The sequence below is a fragment of the Sarcophilus harrisii genome, chromosome 1 (assembly GCF_902635505.1).
Source record: "Sarcophilus harrisii chromosome 1, mSarHar1.11, whole genome shotgun sequence".
In the NCBI taxonomy this organism is placed as follows: Eukaryota; Metazoa; Chordata; class Mammalia; order Dasyuromorphia; family Dasyuridae; genus Sarcophilus; species Sarcophilus harrisii.
The window spans coordinates 590,939,874-590,962,941 of NC_045426.1; the positions used below are offsets into that span (position 1 = coordinate 590,939,874).

Sequence of the window (23,068 nt, forward strand, 5' to 3'; positions counted from 1 at the left end):
ACTACATCTCAGGGATTTCCTATGGGCTGGATAGGATGTCAGTTTTGTCAGAGGTGGAACCTGAAGACAAGCCTTCCTAGCTTGGTAGCTTGCTCACTATCCTCTACACAATACCTTAAAGTCAAATTAGAATCCTTGTGGCAAATTGCTAAGTGCACAGCACTCAAATGAAATAAATTGTAATTCTATGTCAGCCTCCTCTCAGTAATAAAAAAAAAAAAAAAAATCACTGCTTTGGACAAGAAATCCTTTTATTAAGATTTTCGAATATCTGTATTCAACACCCATGGAATCATGTTGCATTATTGTAACTGGGAGGAAAAATAACCTTGTTGTTTGTATTATTTTCTCACACTTTGATGTTCATCTCTAAATATTTTACTGAAAAAGAAGAAAGAAATTTTCATGGAGTTACAGTTGAAGTGATTTAATGCACAAAAGAACATCCCCAAAACAGAACAATTATTGGTCTCATTAACAATGAATCACTGCAAGTATATGGGGTGATTCCTTCCCTACCACTAAACAGGAACATATGCTAAATAAATGTGAAGGGAGGTGGAGGACCTTAGGATTTGATGAGTATCCCAAAGTTTTATATAACATTCATAATATGGCTTATCCCACAGCAATAATATTCTGTGATACTTAAAGATGGATATTATATTTATTCTTATTATTATCAGTAAGGTGTTATTCCAGAGTTATTTGATGAATAACAAAAACAACAACAACAAAAACCCCACAGTGAGTAGTTTGTAAATGCTAAAGAGGTAGTTTTGCCAATACAAAGGTGAGGATTGGGGAGAGAACTGTGGTGTCCTTCTTTAACTTTTCCTTAATATTTGCAAATGTTCCATTTATGTTCTGATTTTTCTACTCTTTGTTAAGATTGGAGGGGGCTATTATTTCTAAACTCTGAAGCATAGAAAACAAAAATCTACAACCAACTGAGCATTCGATTACCTTATGAATAAAAGCTCAGGGAATCCCCTGAGAGATTCCTCTGAGTCCCAGGTCTGAAATCACATATATTAGCTTCATCAAAACTTGCTAGGATTTGTGACCTGACCAGCAGTGTTCACAATTATTTAGTCATTGTCCCCAAATTTCACTGGTGGTCTGAGGATGATAGCTTAAAAGGTCTATTATGGTGACTTGAATCAACCATAAAAGTACCTAATGCTAGGCTTGAGATTACTTCTATAAGGAAAAAAAAAAAAGAAAAAGAAAAAAAAAAGTAATTTCCCCACCTCCCACCTGTCTTTATCTGTGAAGTTGAATGTCTAGAAATTGGAGCTAGTGCATGCAGTTTCCCATGCTCCAATTGTGTTTCACAAAGGAGTCATAACAGACTTACAACTTAAAGGGAGGTTCCTTAAGGGGAGAAATAACTCTGGATTTGTTTTTTTGTTTTTGTTTTTGTTTTTGCCTGTGATTGCCAGATGCCTGTGCGCTATTTAATGGGTGGGTCAGGAGGATTAGGCACATATCGAAAATCCTGGGTCATTTGACAACATACCAACTGATCCTAGCCCTCTGATGAGAAATAATACTCCAGAACATTTCAAAGGGCAACAAAACAGAGAAAAAGTATTCAAAAATTACGGGGGGGTGAGGGGGGGGTGGAGAAGCATTTCCTAGAAGATGCATATAAAAACCACTAGAAATGAAGTGACAGAACATTAAGCAGGTATACTTTGTTACACATAAGAAAGCATAAATATACAGTAAATAAGTAGATATTAGACTCAGCATATGTACACATCTGATCACCCATGAAACGAGGCATTCATTCTTGGAGCATATCATCAGCTAAAAGCAGCTCTACTATACAAGTGTTTCAAGGTAACAGATGCTGAGAACAACATAGATTAACACTAAGTAAATATTCATATACATTTACCTCTGGAAAATGCACGAGATGCAAATCAAAGGTCAGAAATGAAATAGCACTTCTACCTCCGAGTAGATTCTTTCACATAAATATGCACAAGTCCATTGTCTATGTGTGTGTTGGTGCCCTGCAGCCCACTGCCCACAGATCTTCCATGCTGCCTGGCACTGGGGCTATTGCCCTCACAGACACTGAACAAATAATAACATCTTCTTTCAGCTTCACCTGCTCTCACTGATGCACCCTCAGTGTACTCCTGTCTCCGCAGGCTCCCGCTTAAAATTAAAATATAAATAACACCCCCACCCCATCCCCATCTCTCCAAACTTGTGGGGTTCTTTCACTTTCACAGGTTACTTGCAACCAATACTGTCAAAAGCAGCATAAAGGCAGTGCCCTGGTGCATGCTGGAGCTGAGCGGAAAGAGAGCGGCTTTGTGCACTTTTGCAAAATGAAACTAAACAAAACAAAAACCCATCAAAAAAAAAAAAAAAGAAAAAAAGAAAAGGAAAAGAAAAATGTCCTTTTTTTATTGGTTTGCTCTGTCTGTAGCAAGGAAGACGCTGTGTTGCTCCTGTACTCTTTCTATTAACTTCCTTTTCTTCTTCTTGTTCCTCTTGTCTTTTGCCTTTGGAGTTCTCTTCCCTAGAAAATATTGGGGGTTGGGGATGGGAGTGGGAGTGGGGGGAGAGAGAATGATGGGATAAAGTTAGAGGAAGTTTTCTCAGTCAAAGTCAAATCCAAACAATTTAGAATTTTGCACAAAAATCCATCTGGAAAGCATCACCTATGGAGGAAAAACATCTGGGGAGAGAAAATTGTTCACATTAGACAGTATGATAATAATTTGCTAAATTGGATGTTCTGTCTAAAATAAATCTTCCTGTTCAAGGGAAATGATAAAACAAAAATTTCTCATTGACCCATTCAGTTTTGAAAATATCATTATGCCATATACATGAAAAGGTCTTTTTGTTTATTTTTGTTTGTTTCAGGTCAAATCTATGATTTAATTGAGTCAATTCATTGGTGATAGTCCCAGGGAGAAACATTTTTTTCATCAGTTCAGGTCAGCACCTCTTCTGAAAATTATTGTTAGAGTGTTGTCTGATATATTGAGAGGCTAAGTAATATCTTTCATAGACTTACACAGACTTTATGTGACAGGGGCAAAAGAAGTTTAACTCTGCCTCACTCTAAGGACAAATGTGTATTTAACTTCCCTACATCTCTTCCTCACACCAAGTTTGGTGTTACAATCGTCCAATCATACTCCTCATTTTACTATTGGTCCATACTTCAACATACAAAGATGACAAGCAACTGTCTTAGAAGTTCACAACTATTGCTTCCTTGTCCCTCTCTCAAATCCAAAACAGAAAACATCTTTTGATGAGGAAGAAAATGATCGTGGTGATGACAGCAGCTAATATTTACATACAGTACTTTAAGATGTGTAAAACATTTGATCTCTATAATTTTTTAATCCTTACAATTCTGTGAAATAGCTATCATTATCCCCACAATGCTGATGTAGAAAGTGAGGCTGAAAGGTTAAGTGATTTGCTGTATGGAAGTCATGTTACATTTAAAATTTAACTAAAGATTAAACTGAAGTCCTTCTTTGAGCCAGATAACAGAAATAAACTGCCTGCCAATAAATAGGTCAATGACTTGTCTTCCTTTATGTCAAAGATTCCTAGCAAAAAGACAGTTCTCTTTCTATACATTTTAAGGAGTACAGAAGAACGGAACAGAGATGACGTAAGACTGAGGGCAACATGATGGTCTACAAAGCTGAAGTGCAGGGAACAAGAAGATTGTTTGGAAGTTTTGGTAATAACTTAGCAATGACACCTCCCTTCCTAAACTTCCTAAACTAAAAAGTACTCATTATTTGATTGAAGGTGTAAGATGGTAGCCATACTTTTGGAAAGCAAACCAGACATCCTTGAAAGATAATTTGGTGATGTAAAGATATTAGGTCTGATTGTCTTTTCATTCGAATACAACACCCAAGTCAGTTAAATTCCTTGAGGCAAAAATAGATCAGTGATTAGCAGTTGGATTAGACATGGATTTCTAAACTTAATTTGTTAAAAGCTAGCTGAATTCTGATCTAAATTCAGAGACAGAGAACTATGGTTTAAGGGGCTTCAGGACAAAAATAATTAAGTGTAACTAAAATCAATAAATAAATAATCCAGGATCAATTCAGTCTTCTTAATCACACAATTAGTAATCATCATCATCATCACTAGCATTTATGTAATAGTTTAAAGTTTCCAAAGCACTTTACATATAAAATTTTATTTTATTCTCACAACAACCCTTGTGATAAGTGGTGGAATTGCTCCCATTTTACCAATGAGGAAACTGAGGCAGAGATTTAATAAGTAGCCTATGTCATACAGTTGAATCTGATTCAGGATTGAAACATAGATCTTCCTATTTGAAAGTCTATCATTCAATTTTAGTTGGCTTGACCCAGGTATCAGATTATTCTCATTAGGCTCTAGTAACATGGTACATTGAGTATTTTCACAATTGTCCTTAAGCTTTCAAGTAGGAATAGTGTTAAGTGTTCTAATTCCAAATATGGCACAAGTTTTCAAGGTTACTTTGGGAAAAGTAACTTTATACACAATGCAAAGAGAATTCATTATTGTGTTCTTGTGTACCAAGATATTATTGTACTTTTCTTTTAAATACCCATATGCTTAGACTGCTTTAACACAAGAGTAATATTACACTGCTAAGTATCACCAAGAGGATACCAAGGAAGTCAACAGATCGTGAAATAACCTCAGGCTACCTATATACTTGGAATTATGGTTTCAAAAAGGAAAAATCATATTTCTTCTCAATGAGACCTGGTCATAAAGTTTAAATACTTCCTCTTGTAAACAATTATATAATGTTATTTTGACTGAATTAAAAAAGTTATACTTGTGGCTAGGCTGAAATGACCTTGAATAAAAAGAATGAAGTTCAATAATCTTGGGTTCTAGAGTCTTGGCACAAATTTCATTTATAGACAAAAAAAATCAAAGTAATCCCAGGACTATCTTTAACCAAGTGATGGTAGGAAAAAGGAGTATCAAAATAGAACTGGTATGTATGCCTAAACCTCAAAAAACTGGATAAGTTTTGAAAGACATTTTAAGGAATTAGTTCTTCTTTGGCTTGATGGGACTCATGCAAATTCTTCCTCCTAAAAGATTTTTAGCTACAAGGACCTAGAGAATTCAAAGAGTAATTTCTTATTGTCATAATGATAGCTTACATTTATAAAGTGGTCTCTTCCACAACACCTAAAGAAATTAAGATGAACATCTGTAGCCATTATGGCAACAAAGAGTTAAGAGCCAAATACATATTCCTTTTTTCCTATAACCCACTGAAAAAAGCAAAAAGAAAAGAAAAAGAAAAACTCAACATCATACCAACATGATATTGAAGGCTAGATTTCTGTACCAAAGCAAATAACAGTGTTTGATAGGATAAGTCTAAATTCTTATTAGTGTTTAAAAAACACCTTTATAAGCATAGAAGAGAGAGATGTAACTTATTAGCAGAACTAAAAGTGATTGGCATTTCAGGTAGGGAGACAGGGAAGGAGGGAGGGAAGAACAGAGGGAAGAAGAAATACAAGTTAGGAAGTTGATAGTTCTGTTCTACTCCATACTCATATTCCATATTCAAATTATATTCTAGAGTACTGTGATCAATTTGGGGTACATTTTGGGAAAGACATTGGAAAGAGTATCCCCAAGAAGGTAATCATAGTAATGAGTTTTGAAATCCTACAGCATAAGAATCAAATATAGATACTGGCAATGGGAAATGTTTAGCCTAAAAAGAAGCATTTAATAGGCACATAATAACCAATTTCAGTATTCAAAGGTCTTTCACATAAAAGAGGGATTTGACTTCCTCTCTTTGGCTCCTGAGGTTAAACCTACAAGCAATGAATGAGTTAGGAATAGAATGAAGGGTAGGGAAGGTTTACAAAAAGGCAAATTTCGTGCAAATTAAGACAACTCTGAGATACCACACACACCTGTCAGATTGGCTAAGATGACAGGAAAAAAGAATGATGAATGTTGGAGGGGATGTGGAAAAACTGGGACACTGATGCATTATTGGTGAAGTTGTGAACGAATCCAACCATTCTGGAGAGCAATCTGGAATTACGGCCCAAAAGTTATCAAACTGTGCATACACTTTGATCCAGCAGTGCTACTACTGGGCTTATACCCCAAAGAGATACTAAAGAAGGGAAAGGGACCTGTATGTGCCAAAATGTTTGTGGTAACCCTATTTGTAGTGGCTAGAAACTGGAAAATGAATGGATGCCTATCAATTGGAGAATGGTTGGATAAATTGTGGTATATGAATGTTATGGAATATTATTGTTCTGTAAGAAATGACCAGCAGGATGAATACAGAGAGGCTTGGAGAGACTTACATGAACTGATGCGAAGTGAAATGAGCAGAACCAGGAGAACATTATATATTTCAACAACGATACTATATGAGGATGTATTCTGATGGAAGTGGATTTCTTCGACAAAGAGAAGATCTAACTCAGTTTCAGTTGATCAATGATGGACAGAAGCAGCTACACTCAAAGAAAGAACACTGGGAAATGAATGTAAACTGTTTGCATTTTTGTTTTTCTTCCCGGTTTATTTTTACCTTCTGAATCCAATCCTTCCTGTGCAACAAGAGAACTGTTCGGTTCTGCACACATAAATTGTATCTAGGATATACTGTGACATTTAATATGTATAGGACTGCTTACCATCTGGGAGAGGGGTTGGAGGGAGGGAGGAAAAAGTTTGAACAGAAGTAAGTGCAAGGGATAATGTTGTAAAATTTTTTTCAAAATTAAAAAAAAAAAAGAAAAGAAAACTTACCACAATAAAATTAAATATAATGTGTGTGTATACAAACACACATATATATATATATATATACATGTATTTTTTTGTATTTGTATAACATATATAGATATATATATATATACACATGTGCTAATATAATAAAACCTTCCACTTCATCATAAAGTTTTAAAATAATATTTATCCTTATTGATAACAATAAAATGAGTTTTTGATGTCCAATTAGCTACTTTGGTTTCTGGAATTTTTATAGATAATAATACTCTCCCCAAAACATGCATCACATCCTTATGTATTACATTTTTTAGTATTCAAGTCATATGATACACAATTCTTAAAGCAGACTTTTAAGCATAAATTAAAAAGAACTCTAAGTGTAATACTGGAGAAACTGAGGCAAGATAGAGGTTAGAGAGTATTTAATAATTTATTTAAAGGGAGAGCTTTACTGGGACCAAATGGATCCATGGTTTGGTCCCAGAGCAGAATGAGATTATCATCCCCAAGAATCCAGCAAACAATGTGAGTTCTCAATGATCTATATACACATGGCTCAGACTCAGGGGGTAGATTGAGGCAGGGGTGGAGTCCGGATGCTGAGAGTAGGAATGGGACTCTGACAGGGTGGGGTTAGCCACCTGAGATGGGGGAAGCATCTTGATAAGACGTTATCTGACATTCCTATAGCTTGGGATGGGGAGAGGCATTCTGATATTCTAAAACATAAGATCTTTTTTCCTTATCAAATAGTCTGATAAAGAGGGAGGGGAGGTTTTGCAGAACTGAGCTTTGAGCTGATAATTATAAACTGAAACAGAGAAACTGAATCAGGACTGAATCAGGATAATTAGGGAAACTGAGTCAGGGCCATAAAAGAGAACTGTGGCATAACATAAGCAGCATTCCTTCATGTATTTTAAGTTTACTTCCATACGCACATAGACAATCACATCCTATGAACATATTCAGTGAGATGAATGACCTCTTTTCCTTATGCAGCCTGGCTGAGAAGCAGAGCCTCATAGCCAATGATTTTAGGAAACCTGGATGAGATAACCACAGAAATCTTCACGTTATTGGTTTAAAATACTAACTATAAGAGCTGAAGCAAACTTTACTGTTGTCAGCTGAGAAAGTTGATTAAGGAATGCTGTTAATGTGCAATTCCTCCCAGTAGGGAAAGATATACTAATGAATAAGGAACACATCTGACCAGATTATATACATGCAAGTAATGTGTTTTCAGAGCACATATCAAAGAGCATCCCGTTTCCCTGCCATTAGGTCTACTATTGCTATCATCATGTTATTTTCTGTTGGTTCTGCTTCTGAAGGAAGAGTTAAGAGCTGCTCTGCACTGATTGCCCAGCTAGGTTTTGCTTTCTGCTCCTCCAAGTTGGTGGTCAATCCTGGCTCTTTTCAGGATTACTTAATACTTTGCACAACACTCACTAGTGGGATGCTATGCTGTGTTTCAACTCTGAACCACTTTTAGTCATAGTCACCAACCCCTGGTCTCCTTAGCAGGTCTCTTTCTTTGCTTCTGTCAGCCTGCAGCTCCTTTAGTTTCCTCCTGGGCCTGAGTTACACTTCTCAAAAGAGATTCTTTTCAGAGCTACCGGAACTTTGTTCTTCATATATCAGAGGTGGTGGACTCAGTAAATCTTTCCCTACAGGGAGCAACTACACATTAACAGCATTCCTTAATCAACCTCCTCAGCTAATACCAGCAAAGTTCACTTCAGCTCTTATAGTCTGGATTTTAAGCCAACAGATATAAAGATCTCTGTGGTTTTCTTATTCAGGCTTTTAAAAGCCAATGGCTATGAGATTCTCTGCTTTTCAGCCAGGCTACCCAACCAAACTATAGAAGCCTATAAGTGAGATTAGTTGTCTTTGAGCTTTTCTTCTATACCTCTATTAACTACTACTCTTCTACTCTCTCTTTTTTTTTTTAAAGAACCCTGCTGTGTTTGATTCTTTTTGATGCCGGCCTCCCCAAGCTCTTAAACCCTTTAAATGACTTCATTACCCTCCCTCTGGGGATCCCAGGACGATTGTTATTGACAGGAAATCAGTTTTAAGATTTCTCATACCCTTCTAGTTGCCCTTTCCCTAGGGATCTACTTTCCCAAATAGAAAAGGAATTAAGTCCTTGAAGAAAACACAATTTATGCAGAGGTCCTGTATTTTTACTGGCTGTTTCTCCATTCCTGTAATTCTCTCCTTCCTTATTTGTGCCTACTGGATTCTCTCTTTTCTTCAGTTCTCAATTATAATCTCACCATTTGAAAGAAGCTTTTTCTAATCCTCCTTAATTCCAATGCCTTCTTTTCCCTTTATTTTCAATTTATCTTGCATATTGCTTGTTTGTATGTAGTTGATTGCATGTCATGTTGTCTCCTTCAGGAGAGTGGGAGCTCCTTGAAGACAGGAACTGGTTTTTTTTTTTTTTTTTTTTAACCTTGCTTTATATCTTTAGAATTTAATGTAATACCTAGTATACAGGAGGCTCTTGATATATGCTTGTTGACTTACTTGGCTGACTGAGATAAAAAAAAAATAATCAAATGAGATAAACAAAAAACCCCAACAAACTAAATCTCATTCCAAGAGGGCTTCCATTCTATTCAGTACAGCAACCACTGGAGAATTTCAAAGATTGGTTCTGTGAAAATAATAATTATTATTTTGACTATGTACTTCTGAGACATATTATGACCTTCCTCCTAATTTCCTTGGCAATACAAAATTATGTCTCTTCAGATGTCTCTGCATAAGCAAAGACTTCCTTAAAAATTAGAATTGTCCAAAAACATGGAATCATGAATCTTAGGTTTGGAAGGATCCTTATGTTCAGTCATATCTGACTCTTTGTAAAACCATTTGAGGTTTTCTTAACAAAGATGCTATAGGAATCTTACATTTACTGCTCTAGTTCATTTTACACATGAAGAAACTGAAGCAGACAGAATTAAGTGACTTGTCCAGAGTCACACAGCTAGTTTCTGAGATCAGATTTGAACTAAAGAAGCTGAGTCTTCCTTTCTCCAGACCAGGTACTCTATCCAAAATATCAACTAACTGCCCAGGTCCAATTTATACACAAAACAAATTCCCAGTATCACATACCTAAAAAACTGTTGTCTAGTTTCTACTTAAACACCTTCTAAAAAAGTGAAACTCAGTACCCTTCTAAAGCAAACATCTTCTAAATGTTGGGAAAATCTTATTGGCTTCTTTGAAACATTTATCCATTGTTTCTGGTTCTGTTCTCTGGGGTAAAACATAAAAAGCCTAATCACTTTCCTTCTATATTTAGTCTTCATATACTTGAAAATAGTTATTTCCCCTAGAGACTTCTTTAGGCTAAATATGCTCAGTTCCTTCAATCAATCTCCATATGATATGAACTCAAAGCCCTTCATATTGCCTCTATTGACAATGGGATTAAAGAGAATTAAGAAAAGTTTCTTGCAAATGGTGAGAGTTTAACTGAAGCTTAATGAAAACTGGAGAATCCATATATATATACACCTATATTGCTTTCCTCTGGATACCTACAAGTTTATCAATTTTTTTTTTTCCCCCAAACACTGATGCCTAGAACTGAACACAATACTCCAAATGAGGTCTGATGCTGGCAAAATATAATGGGATTATTACTTCTCTGTTTCTGGCAGCTATATAACACATTATTATCATCATGATAATAACAAAAATAATGACAGTAATAATTAACATTCATGTAGCACTTTAAAGTTTGCAAAGTGCTTTACATATGTTATTTCATTTGATTCTAGTGACCCTGTGAGAATAAATGTTATTATTTTCCTTATTTTAGACATGAGGAAATGGAGGTTGAAAGAGGTTAAGTAACTTCCCTGGGGTCACCCAGCTAGTCTGTATCTGTGATAAAATTTTAATTTCAGTTTTTATGACTTAAGTCCAAACATCTTTGCCATTGTATGCCCCAGCTGTCTCTTAGTCAAATGAGTTCCATAGGAGGTTAAAAATCTTTGCTCATCAGAATCTTCAAATAAAGGCCACTTATTGAATATATTGTCCTCTTGTTCAGGGACAGGTTGAACTGGATAATTCTCATTTTAAGATCTCTAAGCAATTTAACCTGGTGAGATACATGGCTAACAAATTCAATATAAACTGGAAATTTTGAAAAGCATGTGCTGCAGATAACCCAAGTAGCTAAATCATCAATCCCCTCTTATACACAGTGAGCATGTAGTAGCTTGTATTCAAAAAGCCCTGTATTAACTGCCTATCATAGGGCCAAGAAATATGCCAGGTGGAAAGGATAAAAAAGGCAAAAATATACTCAAAAAAGCTTACATTCTAACAATATTCCAATAAGCAGGAGACCCAAGATCTAAGATCACTTTAATTAAGTGTGTGATCTTTGGCAAATCACTTTATACCTATGACTCTCAATTTATAAATTTATAAAATGAGGAAATTAAGCTAGCTGGCCTATCAACCTCCTATCTACCTCTGCATAATCATCACTAGCAAGGCCATCCTAGGTCTGTCTTACTTCTAGAATAAGATAGACCATAGCTAAAGGGTCATTACTTTCAATTCACAACCCAGTGAATCCTAGTCTAATAGTCTCCAAAGTTCTATTCAACAAAGAAGAAAATCTAGGTTCTCAAAAGATAAGTGATTTTTTTGTGTTTTCATGATTCATTCTCGCTTGGCACAAATGGAATATAGGCCAAGGAGAAGGTTCTCTCCTAATGTCAAATGCTCTTAGTTTACTGGGCAGTTAATAAAAGCCCAGGAACATGGGAAGTTCAGATGAGTTACACAATACAGAGGACAAAAGAGTCAATTTGAAAATGAATGGGCCAGATGCTATATTGAGAATATGCATCAATTCCTTTAGGGCACTATAAAAATCCTTTAGTCTGTTCTTTGGAAAAGCTTGTTTATTAACACTCCCTTAGCCATAAAGAGTTAAAACATCTCTAAAATGAAGAAATTTATTCTCTTTGGAAGAAACCAGAACTGATATTTCTTATTTAGGCTAAAAAATAAAATTCTTAAACTGAGGAAAATGTTTTTACTTCATGGCCAAAACCTTTCATAAAGAGTCACAAACTTTGTCAGATAACCCTAATCTAATTCTGTGCTTCATAATTTGAGATAAATGAACTATTGCCCAGAATAAACATGATGGCTACAAAAAGAGAAAAAGTAACATTTCTTTTTTATATGACACTACATTAAAATAATGAGAACATGATTGTGTTCCCATATTAAATTATAAGGGTCCTTGGAGTTAACTTCTGCTTTTCATTAAAGTCTGGCATTAATGTCACAAATGGCATTTTGCCATCTTTAAATCTAGTTAATCCTACCCAATGAAACCTCAGCCTAACTGATCATTAATCAAAGCAGCCTTAAAGTTACAACTATTTAGTAACACTATATCTAATGACGAGACACACCTAATAAGGTCAGAAAGATGAAATACTTAACACGAAATGGCATATTTAAGAGAAAATGTTTTCAATTACAAGAATTTTACCAAGTTTTCCTTAGTTCTATATTTTATCTTACAGAGCAAAACAGCTCAAGTTTAAAAAAGGATAACCTCACTGGCTCTATTTTTTATACCTCATTAGATGAGAGTTTTCAATAATAAATTTATGAAGCTAGGGACTTCTTTGAATAGCAAATTGAAGATGATGATATAAAATAAGTGATAGTGTCATTAGGCGAAATATTTATTTTATTGATATCAAGTGCTCTATTTGGAATCTAATTTATTGATGCCATCCAACAAAGACAAATCTTTTTACAGATTACTGCAAATTTTGTAGAAGAAAGTTTATTTTAACTAGCAACACATATAAGTCATAGAATATTTAAAACTATCTGAAAGGGGGTTCAAAATTCAACCATTTGTTCAGTCATTATCTTGATATAATTTCTTCCTTTTCAAATATCAGGTTGCCTGGGAGTTTGTGATAAATGCAATATGGTATAAAAAGGAAACTATTCCACATTTCTATCCAGCAGTTCACATCACAGCAGATACCTGAGTTGAGTAGTTAATAAAAACACAGTGTTCGAACTTCCACCCAGCATTGCTTCTATAGAAAAAGGGAATAAAATCTCTTTATAGCTAGGATAATTCCTATAATTTGTATGGTGCCAGTTTCCACTATCAGTAAAGAACCTGGAGCCCAATTTGTAACTCTGAAAATCTTCCCAAGAGAGCTCATTTCAAATGTACCACCCTTTTAGTTTTCATAGATTTATACTAGCACCAAGGAGTTAAGATAGCTACTCAGGATTTGACTTGTATTAAGTTGCAATTAGGGTAACATATTTTGTGGTCCTAGGGAGGTTATTACTACTTCCCTAAAGATACAAAGATCCTGAGAAAAATGTAAAAATAACTGTAAATAAAACATACAAAAATGCTTTCACACTCACACTTTCCCCAGGCAATATCAGATTTGCATATACTTGGATTTCAAGGGGGAAAAAAACTCAACTTTAATAAAACAATAAAAATAAAGAAGTCTAATATTTATTTGAATTTTCCTTTTATGATATACTAAAGACATATGGTAGCAGTAATATTCAAATATAAATGTGTGACTCCATGTAGTCTACATAAAATCTGTTGTATTTAGAAAGACTCACAAATACAGTGAAAATAATTTCAAGTGTTTCTGCTAATTTTGAATGCTTCAGAATAACCTGGTATGGCTAGTGGTAAGTCTAGTTTGATAGCTCACTGGCCCATACTATTTTTGCCAGGAAAAAGATGGTAGTCTTATTCATTTGTTTTCTTGCCTCATATTTTCAGGTTTAGGATTTCTCTGATACAGAATATATAAACTTAGTCTTCATATATAAATATATACACTTTATATATAAACATATAAACTCACTTGCTACATTGGTATTTCTAATGTACAGTTTTGACCATGTTACTCTCCCCTGGATCAAGAGCCTTAGTTATTCCATATCACCCCACAGATAAAAAACAAACTTTTTACATTTACAATCCTTGCTAATCTGGTTCTAACATTGTTTCAGATTGATTCCATGTTATAATGACTCCCCATCATTGCCATCCCACACCTCACTACCACCCTCACATATAATATTTCAAACAAATTAACCTATTTGTATTTTCCATATATGACATGCCATCTCCCTCTCACAAGCCTTGTTGCACAGGCTTTCCCCCTTCCTTAAAATAATGTCTCTCCTTACTTTTTGGAACACCTGTATCTAGATTGTTTATAAGTTTAGTTAAAGAAACATCTCCTACAAGAAAATCCTTCCTTTTACTTCTGTTCATTAGTGCTTCTCTCACCCATTCCTAGCCCCTGTTACATGTGAGAGACAGACGCATACACACACACACACACACACACACACACAAAGACAGAGAATTCATTATTTGTGTAACTTCCTTGTGACAACTTTTCATTCCTTTGTTAAGTCCTTACCTGTGAGAGGAATCTAAGTAGAAAGAACAGAATCAAGAGGAATTAAAGAAGAACCTAGGGAAAAGGATTCAAGGACAAGGAAACTGGCAAGGTAAGTAGGACAAGGGTAAATAATACAAAATAGCTAAAGCTAAAATGATAGGGGGAAAAAGTGGGGCTTGTCAAGAGGACAGAGAGTGAGGAAAATGTCACAAAGAAGAAAAAAAGTAACTGAACAAATGGAGCTAAAACAAACAGGATGGTGTTCAAAAAAAATAATTATATTCTGAAAATCATATAGTTGAAGCTCAATCAATCAATTAGAGGGAGGAACAGAAGTGATTTTTTCATTTGAATATAATGCAGAGTGATTAGAAAAAATGACAAAATAGATGAGGAGTTTAGAAAAGAGACTACAAGCCTGGTTTGAAGGTATGGAATCTGTGTTGGGGCAATCTAATTTTTTCCCCAATTCACAAGCATTTATAATTAAAGCTGATAATTTCCAAAAGATAATATCAATTTCATAGTCTTAGATGATAATTTTATCTTTCAAAAGATACATTAAGCAATAACGAAATAGTCAATATTAGGCCCTATTCTCATGGAAAGAGGGAAACTGGTGGCTGGAATGAAAATGACAGGGATATTTAGGGAGGGTAAATAATCATGCTTGCCTAAAGTTTGAGAGAGAAGAAAGATAATCAACATCTGACATGTAACCTTGGGAAAATAGATTTCAGAAGACTCAATGGAGTGATGACTAAGATTTTATGGACTAAAATTTCACAGGGGAAGTTATCCTAGGAGGGATGAGAAACCCTTTAAGAATGAAATTCTGAAGACTGAAAGGGACACAGTTCCAATAAGGAGGAAAAGCTGGAATTGATTGAAAACACCAACAAAAATGCACAATTGTTCACCAACAAACATATTTTTAAAAATAAAAGGAAATATGCAAAAGAGGGAAGAAATGGGAAAACAAAACAGGAATACATATCAGAGCATGGTATAGTCTTGTTAGAATAAGTGTCAGGTATTCTAAACTGAATCTGGTAATGAAAATTAAAGACAAAATTTTTTTCTTTCTTTTGCCTTAAAGGTAAAGAAGAGAGAGGATATAGGCTTGCCTATATCCCTAAAAATCAAAGTAAGAGGCAAAGGATTCATAAAGACAAATATTTGTAGCAGCTCTTTTTAGAGTGGGAAAGATCTGAAAATGTCACACAGAAGAAAAAAGATAACTGAACAAATGGAGCTAAAACAAACAGGATGGTATTCTAAAAAAATATAATAATAATTATCAATTGGGAATTTGCCCCCACTTGACTGTAAAGGAATGTCTTATAAGAAATGATAAAAGATGCTTTAGGAAAAACAACTAGAACAAGGAACAAAATGTACACAGTAACAGCAAGATTGTACAATGATCAACTAATGATCCATGGCAATCAATGAACTTTGGATAGAAAACACTATCTGAATCCAGAGAGAGAACTATGGAGAATTAATGTAAAGCAGCACATGCCATGTTTACTTTTTTCTTCTTTATTTCTGTTTTATTTCCCTCTCATGATTTTTCCCTATTGTTCTGATTTTTCTCTGCCAACATGATTCATAAAGAAATGTGTATTAAAAATTAATATACATGTATAACCAGAAAAAAAGAAAACAAAAAAGATTCCTTTAAAATGATTATCCAAATGATATCCAAGATCACTAAGGAAACAAAGATCACCAATCTGCCTCTGATTAATTCAAGATACCAAATCAGATGAACTAGGAACCTTGGATATTGAAAAAAATGAAAGTTATAACTGTTGAGCTCCTTCATATGAAAGATGGTAGAAAACTGGAGAGGTTTTGTAGGATTAAAGGAGGATACATGATATTTGGATTTTTAAGGGAAGAGCCTGCAAACTATAGGCCAATGTAAATGGGTTGTATTTCTAAGGAAATTATAGAATGGATTTTTTTTTAATTAAAGCTTTTTATTTTCAAAATATATACATGGATAATTTTCAACATTCTCTTCTACAAAACCTTGTGTTCTAATTTTTCCTTCTTTGACTCGTATTCCCTTCCCCAGTCAGCAAGTGACCCCAATGTATGTTAAACATGTTCAAATCGTCTGTACATATTTCACAAATGTCATGCTGCACAAGAAAAATTAGATCAAAAAAGAAAAAAAATGAGAAAGAAAACAAAATGCAAGTAAACAACAAAAAAAGTGACAATGCTATATTGTGGCCCACATTCAGTTTCCACTGTCCTCTGAGTACAGATGACTTTCTTCATAACAAGACCACTGGAACTCGTCTGAATCGCTTCATTGTTGACTAGAGCCATATCCATCATAACTGATCATCCTATAATCTTACCTTTGCTATGTATTATGACTTCCTGGTTCTGCTCATTTCACTTAGCATTAGTTCATGTAGGCCAATCCAAGCCTCTCCGAAATCATCCTGCTGATCATTTCTTATAGAATAATAATATTCCATAACATTCAAATACCATAACTTGTTTAGCCATTCTCCAACTGATGGAATCCACTGAGTTTCCAGTTTCTTGTCACTATAAAAAGAGCTGCCACAAACATTTTTTGCACATGTGGGTCCCTTTCCCTTCTAATGTGATCTCTTTAGGATACAAGCCTAGTAGAAACACTGCTGAATCAAAGGATATGGATTTAAAAAAAAAAAAAAAAAAAAAAAAAAAAAAGATGGCTAATGAATTTCTAGAAAAGGACTGGGCCAGCATGACTTCATCAATTATAGCTCATGCTGGACTAACTTTAACTTCTTTATTGTGTGTGGGAGGGAGGGGGGGAAGGGGGATATGTTGAATTGTTTTATAGTTTCTAAACTAGCAGGTCTAGGAATGGTATAACATATACCAAGATTTTTGAGAAACATTTGATAATTTAACTTTTATCACTCTTGTAAAACTATGAATTAAGATAATTAACCCAGTTATACTTGGTTTGTGTCGAATGACCACATTAAGGAGTAGAAGTGATTCTGGATCAACTTGATATATCTCCATTGGATGGCTTGTCTTTGCTTGTCTTTGTGTTTAATATTTATGTTGGTGTCTTGGATAAAGACATAAATTTTAATACATGCAACATTTTCAGGGATGGCTATTACATGAGATGACAGAATCAGGATCATTTCCTTCTCCAGCTCATTTTACAGATGAGGGAGCTGAAGCAAATAGGATTAAGTAACTTGTCCAGGGTCATACAGCTAATAAGGGTCTGAGGCCACATTTGAACTCAGGTCATACTGATTCCAGGCCCACCACTCTCTCCACTGAGCTATCTAGCTTCTTCAGATGAATCTATTAACATGAAATTCAATAGGAAAAAATGCAAAGACTTTTACACTTGGGTTCAAGAAAACAACTTTATAAGAAAATCAAGGTGAAAGTATCATTAGATGGGAATTTGCCTTCAAATGATCAGAGTGAGAGCTCAATGAATTTGCAATATCATATAACCACCAATATAGCTAACACCATCTTGAGAGACATTAAGAAAGCTGGGATTTCAGGAATATGTTGGAGTTCTGTACTTAACATTAGTCAGACTTAAAAACTGCTAAGTTCTTAGTATCAGGATTCAAGAACAACATTGACAACCTGGAAACTATCCTAAGAAAGAAAATCAGAACTGTAAGGTGCCTTAATTGCATATCATAAGACCTAAAGAAATTAAAGATATTTTGACTGAAGGGAAGGCTGAGGACAAGACAATTAGTGAAGTACCTGAGCAGTTCCTGAATGGAAGATGGTTTAAACTTGGTCCATCTATTCTAAGACAACAGAATTATAAACAATGGGGCAGAATTTCAAGATGTAACTCAAGGCTTAATGTCAGGGGGAAAAAATTAAATAATTAAAACCATGAAAATACGGAATTGTACTACTTCAGGAGGGTTTGGGGTTCCCCTCACTCAAAGTCTTTACATAGAGGCTAGAAGAACATTCATTTATTAATAATAATAGTAATAATAATGGTAATGAAATTATATTTTATATAATTCTAATTTTAAGTGGTATTAGTTTTCCAGAGGAATCTTCAGGTTAGCAGACATAACAATGAATCTGGTATCAAAAGACCTGAGTTCAAATCTTGGAGCTTCTACTTTATGATTTGAGTGAAGTTTAAGCTTCCTAGCTCAGCTTACCTGTAGTTTTCTTCTACGGGAAATTTCTTCTGATTCCTTTTAATTTAAAGCATCCCACCAAACCACTGTCTGTACTTTGTATATTCTGTATTTGCCACACCCACATGTACATATATAGACATATGTATATATACATATATAACATGTGAATCTTTATACAGTCTATTTCTTCTAAAAAAATACAAGTTTCTTAAAGATAGGTCATTTTCATCCAGTCCTGGAAAATATAAGAAACCTGGTAATTTGATTCTATAGTTGATAAAGTGTTTTGTAAATTATAAAGGCACACTTGTAGTCCTATTATTCTTGGATCCTTGGGCTAATTTCTTTAGTTTTTGTATTTTAAGATAATTGTCTAATACTCCTCAGCAGTCATCTTTTCTGCTGTTTTTCAATTCCTTTTCAAGGGGAAAAAAGTCTGTCAAATAAATTGCACAAATGACTAAAATGTACACAATCAAAAATAGCACATCAAATGAAGACAATGGCAACTTATAAAAGTACCATCTTCAAAGAAGATTATAAATTGTTTCAGATCGATAAGAATTTATCAAACACATATATATATACCAGTCTAAGTATCTAGGTACTAGGTATTACCCTGAGCACTGGGGAAATAAAAATAAAAATCAAACTCATTGCTGTCAAGAAGCTTACTGAAGAGAAACAATGTACATAGAAAAATCAGTACAAGATAAATAGATAGATATAAATTATGGAGAGGGGAAATATGAAAGAGCACTAACATGAAAAGATCAGGAAAACCCTCAGGTACAAGATGGTATCAAAGCTGAGTCTTGAAAAAAGCTATGGAATCCAAGCAAAAAAGATTACAGACAAAAATAGATAGAAGCTAAAGTTCCATATAAAAGAAACAACAAGATGGTCAGTTTGATTAAAATCTAAAGTGAATAAGAGGGGATAAAATGAAATCTGACAGAAAGGATAGGTTGGAGACAGACTGAAAAGCTTGAAAGTCCAAAAGAGTTGTTTATATGTTATCCTGGGGCAACAGGAAGCTGCTGAATTTTCTAGAATATGGAGGCACTATGGTCTGGAATATCAATTTGGTGGCTATGTGGATGTTGGACAGGTAAGGAAGAAATATTAATTAGGACGACTTTCTTAATAGTTAAATTTGTGGTTATGAGTGGATAAGAAGGTTGTTAATAAGTGATATATTCAAAATAGTAATAAATTCTGAGAAATATATCAGAGATCATTCAGTCTATTACACATAGAATTTTTTTTTTTTTTTGCTGAGAATTTTTATCTGTTGCCTTTTTGGTGATAATTTCAGCTTATTTTAAATGGTTTCATTTTTTAAATATTCTTTTGTTAAAAAGAAGAATATTTAGTTGATTTACTTGATTCTTTTGAGAAATAATTCACAATTGTCAATATGATATGTCAAGGGATTTTCAACACATGGAATTAAAGATGTAGGTCAGGTATCTCATTATCACACATCTTTCAGAGCCAATCTTGACTCAATTAAATCAAAGCAGACATCTTCACCACAGAAAGATATCTAAAATTGTGTCCACTTACTCCAAGCAATGTTCACTAAAGCACCTTTGTTGTTATAGCAACATCTAGACCTAGACCAATCCTCAGGATGACTTTTACTTTAGAATTTGACCTTGGGAAAAAATATTTTATTTTCCAGGTCTATTAATGCAGAGATGAATGGAACCTTATCTAATCCACCTCCCCTCATTTTGTAGGCATAGAAACTGAGGACCAAGTAAGGTAAGGGATTTACCTGAAAATATATACAGGTAATAAATGTCCGAGGCAGGATATGAACACAGGTACTCTCAATCCAAAAATCGCTAGTGATTCTTCATAGGCTTAAGTTTCATAGGCTAGGAAAATCTAATAACAGAAATCATCATTCTAAGGAATTTCTTTTTTATCATTCTAAAAGAAGTTTCTCATAAGTGGTGGTCATAAACAGAGTAGGCCGTCTTTTGAAATACTTTGATCCCTTTGCTAGTTGAGAAGCAAATAACCCAAGGCCTAAGATTCTTTGTTTTATTCTTCTTATGGGAACAGAATTCACTATTCTACCACAGGGGGGCGATGCTTCACTTTGAATGACCTGAGGAAGAAGTTTGAAAATAAGCATAAAAGCACTACTTGATTCCTTTGTAGTTTTGATTATGTGATTTAAGGCTACTTGATATTTATTCCCAAATATTTGGATGGCAAAGGAAAAACTCAGTTTAAAGATGACTTCCCTTCATTAAACATGAGGTGTTTTTCATACTGCCTTTAGTAGTACCTAAATCCAACTAAACTTTGTAATATGCATTAAAAATCTAAGCCGTTTTAATTTCAATATTACTTTCCTACTTCTGCTTTGAATTCAGTGTCTTTTACGAATAGCTTTCTAATCAACATAAGGTGAGGGCAGATCTTTAGTTAAAATATAAATAAATACTCTCAGTCTTTCTTGACAAGTATTAGCTATATGGTTGACTAAATTTGAAAGCTTTGGATAGAAAGTACAGAAAAAGAAATAATGCTGAAAGGAAACCAAATTGAGACACTCCCACAAGCCATGGTTTCTTTTTAATTCATAATGCTTGCATGAAACATTCCTACTTTTAAAAAAAGTATCAAAATATTTTCATAGGTGAAAGTAAAATTAACTAAGCAAACCAACATTTATCTGTGTGCATATGCACATATACATGTGTAGATAGAATGAAAGAGATGCATGATGTACAGAAATACTATCTAAATCATAAACTCTACAGATAGAAATGTTGTTTGGAGAAAAGAAGGCATTTTTATTCCAAGTATTCTTCATTGGATAAACAATAATTAAAATCATCAAATTTTAAAAATGAAATAGATCTTAGTGACCTACTCTAATTCTCACTTTTATGAACTGAAGCTAAGTAATTTGCCCGAGGTAATACATACATACCATAAGAAAGTTAGAGAGCTGCTTTAACTTGGGTCTCAAGAATCCTATTTCAGTATTTGTTTATTTATGGAAACTATGTCTTATAGGAAGAAACCTACATTAGAAATGGATGTTTGGCACTTCCACACAAAAGTGTCACTTGGGTATCCCCCTGATATTAGCCAGCCAATGAAGCTCAGAAAACCTGTTATAGCACTCTAACCTAGCTGCAAACAAAGATGATGGAATTAACAGGACAACTGTCATGAATACAATACTCTGAAGTTTCAAAGTTCTGGCCATACAGCATCTCATTTGAATTTCACAATAATCTTCCACCACAAGTATTTCTATTATCATTTTATGAAAAATAAAATAAAAGAAAGAAAAAAAGAAAGGAAATTAAGGCTCAGAAAGATTAAATGATTTGCCCATGTTCATATAACTGATAAGTATACCTGAGATTTGAAACCAGGTCTTTCTGTCGCCAAATTCATTAATCTATCCACTATTATTTTACTTTAACCATCATACCAAATACCTATAAAAAGTTTCATCATATTTAAACTTTAAATACCATTCTTAGAAAACTAAATGACCTGTGGACATTAGTTTACTGACACTGGCACTATCCTGCCTTTGAAAGAGTAGAATGAGAATGGTCATTTGTACCCTTCCATGTTTGATTATATATTTTTCTTTGTAAAAGCAATGTGGCTTAGAGAATAGGGCACCATACTTGCAAGGAAAATGACCTGGTTTGAAATCTCATTTCTGTGATCTTTAAACTAATCACAGCCTGAGCCTCAGTTTCTCCATATATAAAGTGGGAATAGTAATATTATACTATCACTTAGGAGAAATGAGAATCAATGACATAATATATTTAACAAAACTACGAGTTAAATATATTAATTTTTAAAAATATCAAATCAGTACTTCTCACTTGCCCAATTCTCTTCTGTTCTCTATTATGCAAAATGCCTAATATCTTTGAGAGTGCTCTACTATTCCCAAAAACATTAGTGGTAAAAAATATGAATAGTTTCAAGAGAAGAAATTCAAATGAGCCAGAATCATATGAATGATTTCTCTCAATCACTAAGAGAAATGGAAATAAAAACAAGTCTGAGGTTTCACCTCATACCCAAGTAAGCCAAGATGATTTAAAAATAAAAAAGTCAATATTCGATGGTCTGTGGAAAGACAAACACACTAATCGACTGTTGGTGAAGTTTTACCACTCAAGAATGCAATTTAGAATTATGTGAGATGGGTAACTAAACTGTTCACACCTTTGTGAGCCAGCAATACCACTAGTATGCATATTTCCCCAATAGGTCTAAGAAATAAAGATCCTATACATAACAAAATATTCATCGCAGAATTCTATGTAGCAGCAAAAATTAAGTTGTATTCTTTCACTTTATTCTCTTTCACATAAATAATCTAACAATGGCCTTCTTTTTTGTTGTTCCTTGCATTTCCTAAACTCAGTACTTTTTTACTGACTCTCCATCCTTAGAATCCTCTCTCTCCATACTTTTGCCTTCTGGATTCCCTGGCTTCCTTCAATGCTTATTTCAAATACCACCTTAATCAGGAGGCCTTTCTAGATCCCTTCTTCCCTATGACCATGCTTTTTCATCTCAAAGTGCCCTCACCTACTCTTTACAAATGCT

At 34.2% G+C, this 23,068-nt stretch overlaps 1 protein-coding gene across 1 annotated transcript in view; it reads right to left on the bottom strand.

Moving 5' to 3' along the window:
• Positions 1-233: 233 nt before the first annotated feature.
• The window catches only part of RSPO2 (R-spondin 2), a 257,233-nt gene continuing 234,398 nt past the window's right edge, over positions 234-23,068 (bottom strand). The window contains exon 6 of the mRNA XM_003760322.2: positions 234-2,542. Coding sequence (XP_003760370.1) covers positions 2,427-2,542 — 116 coding nt within the window. The 3' untranslated portion in view covers positions 234-2,426. The remainder of the gene's footprint in view (positions 2,543-23,068) is intronic.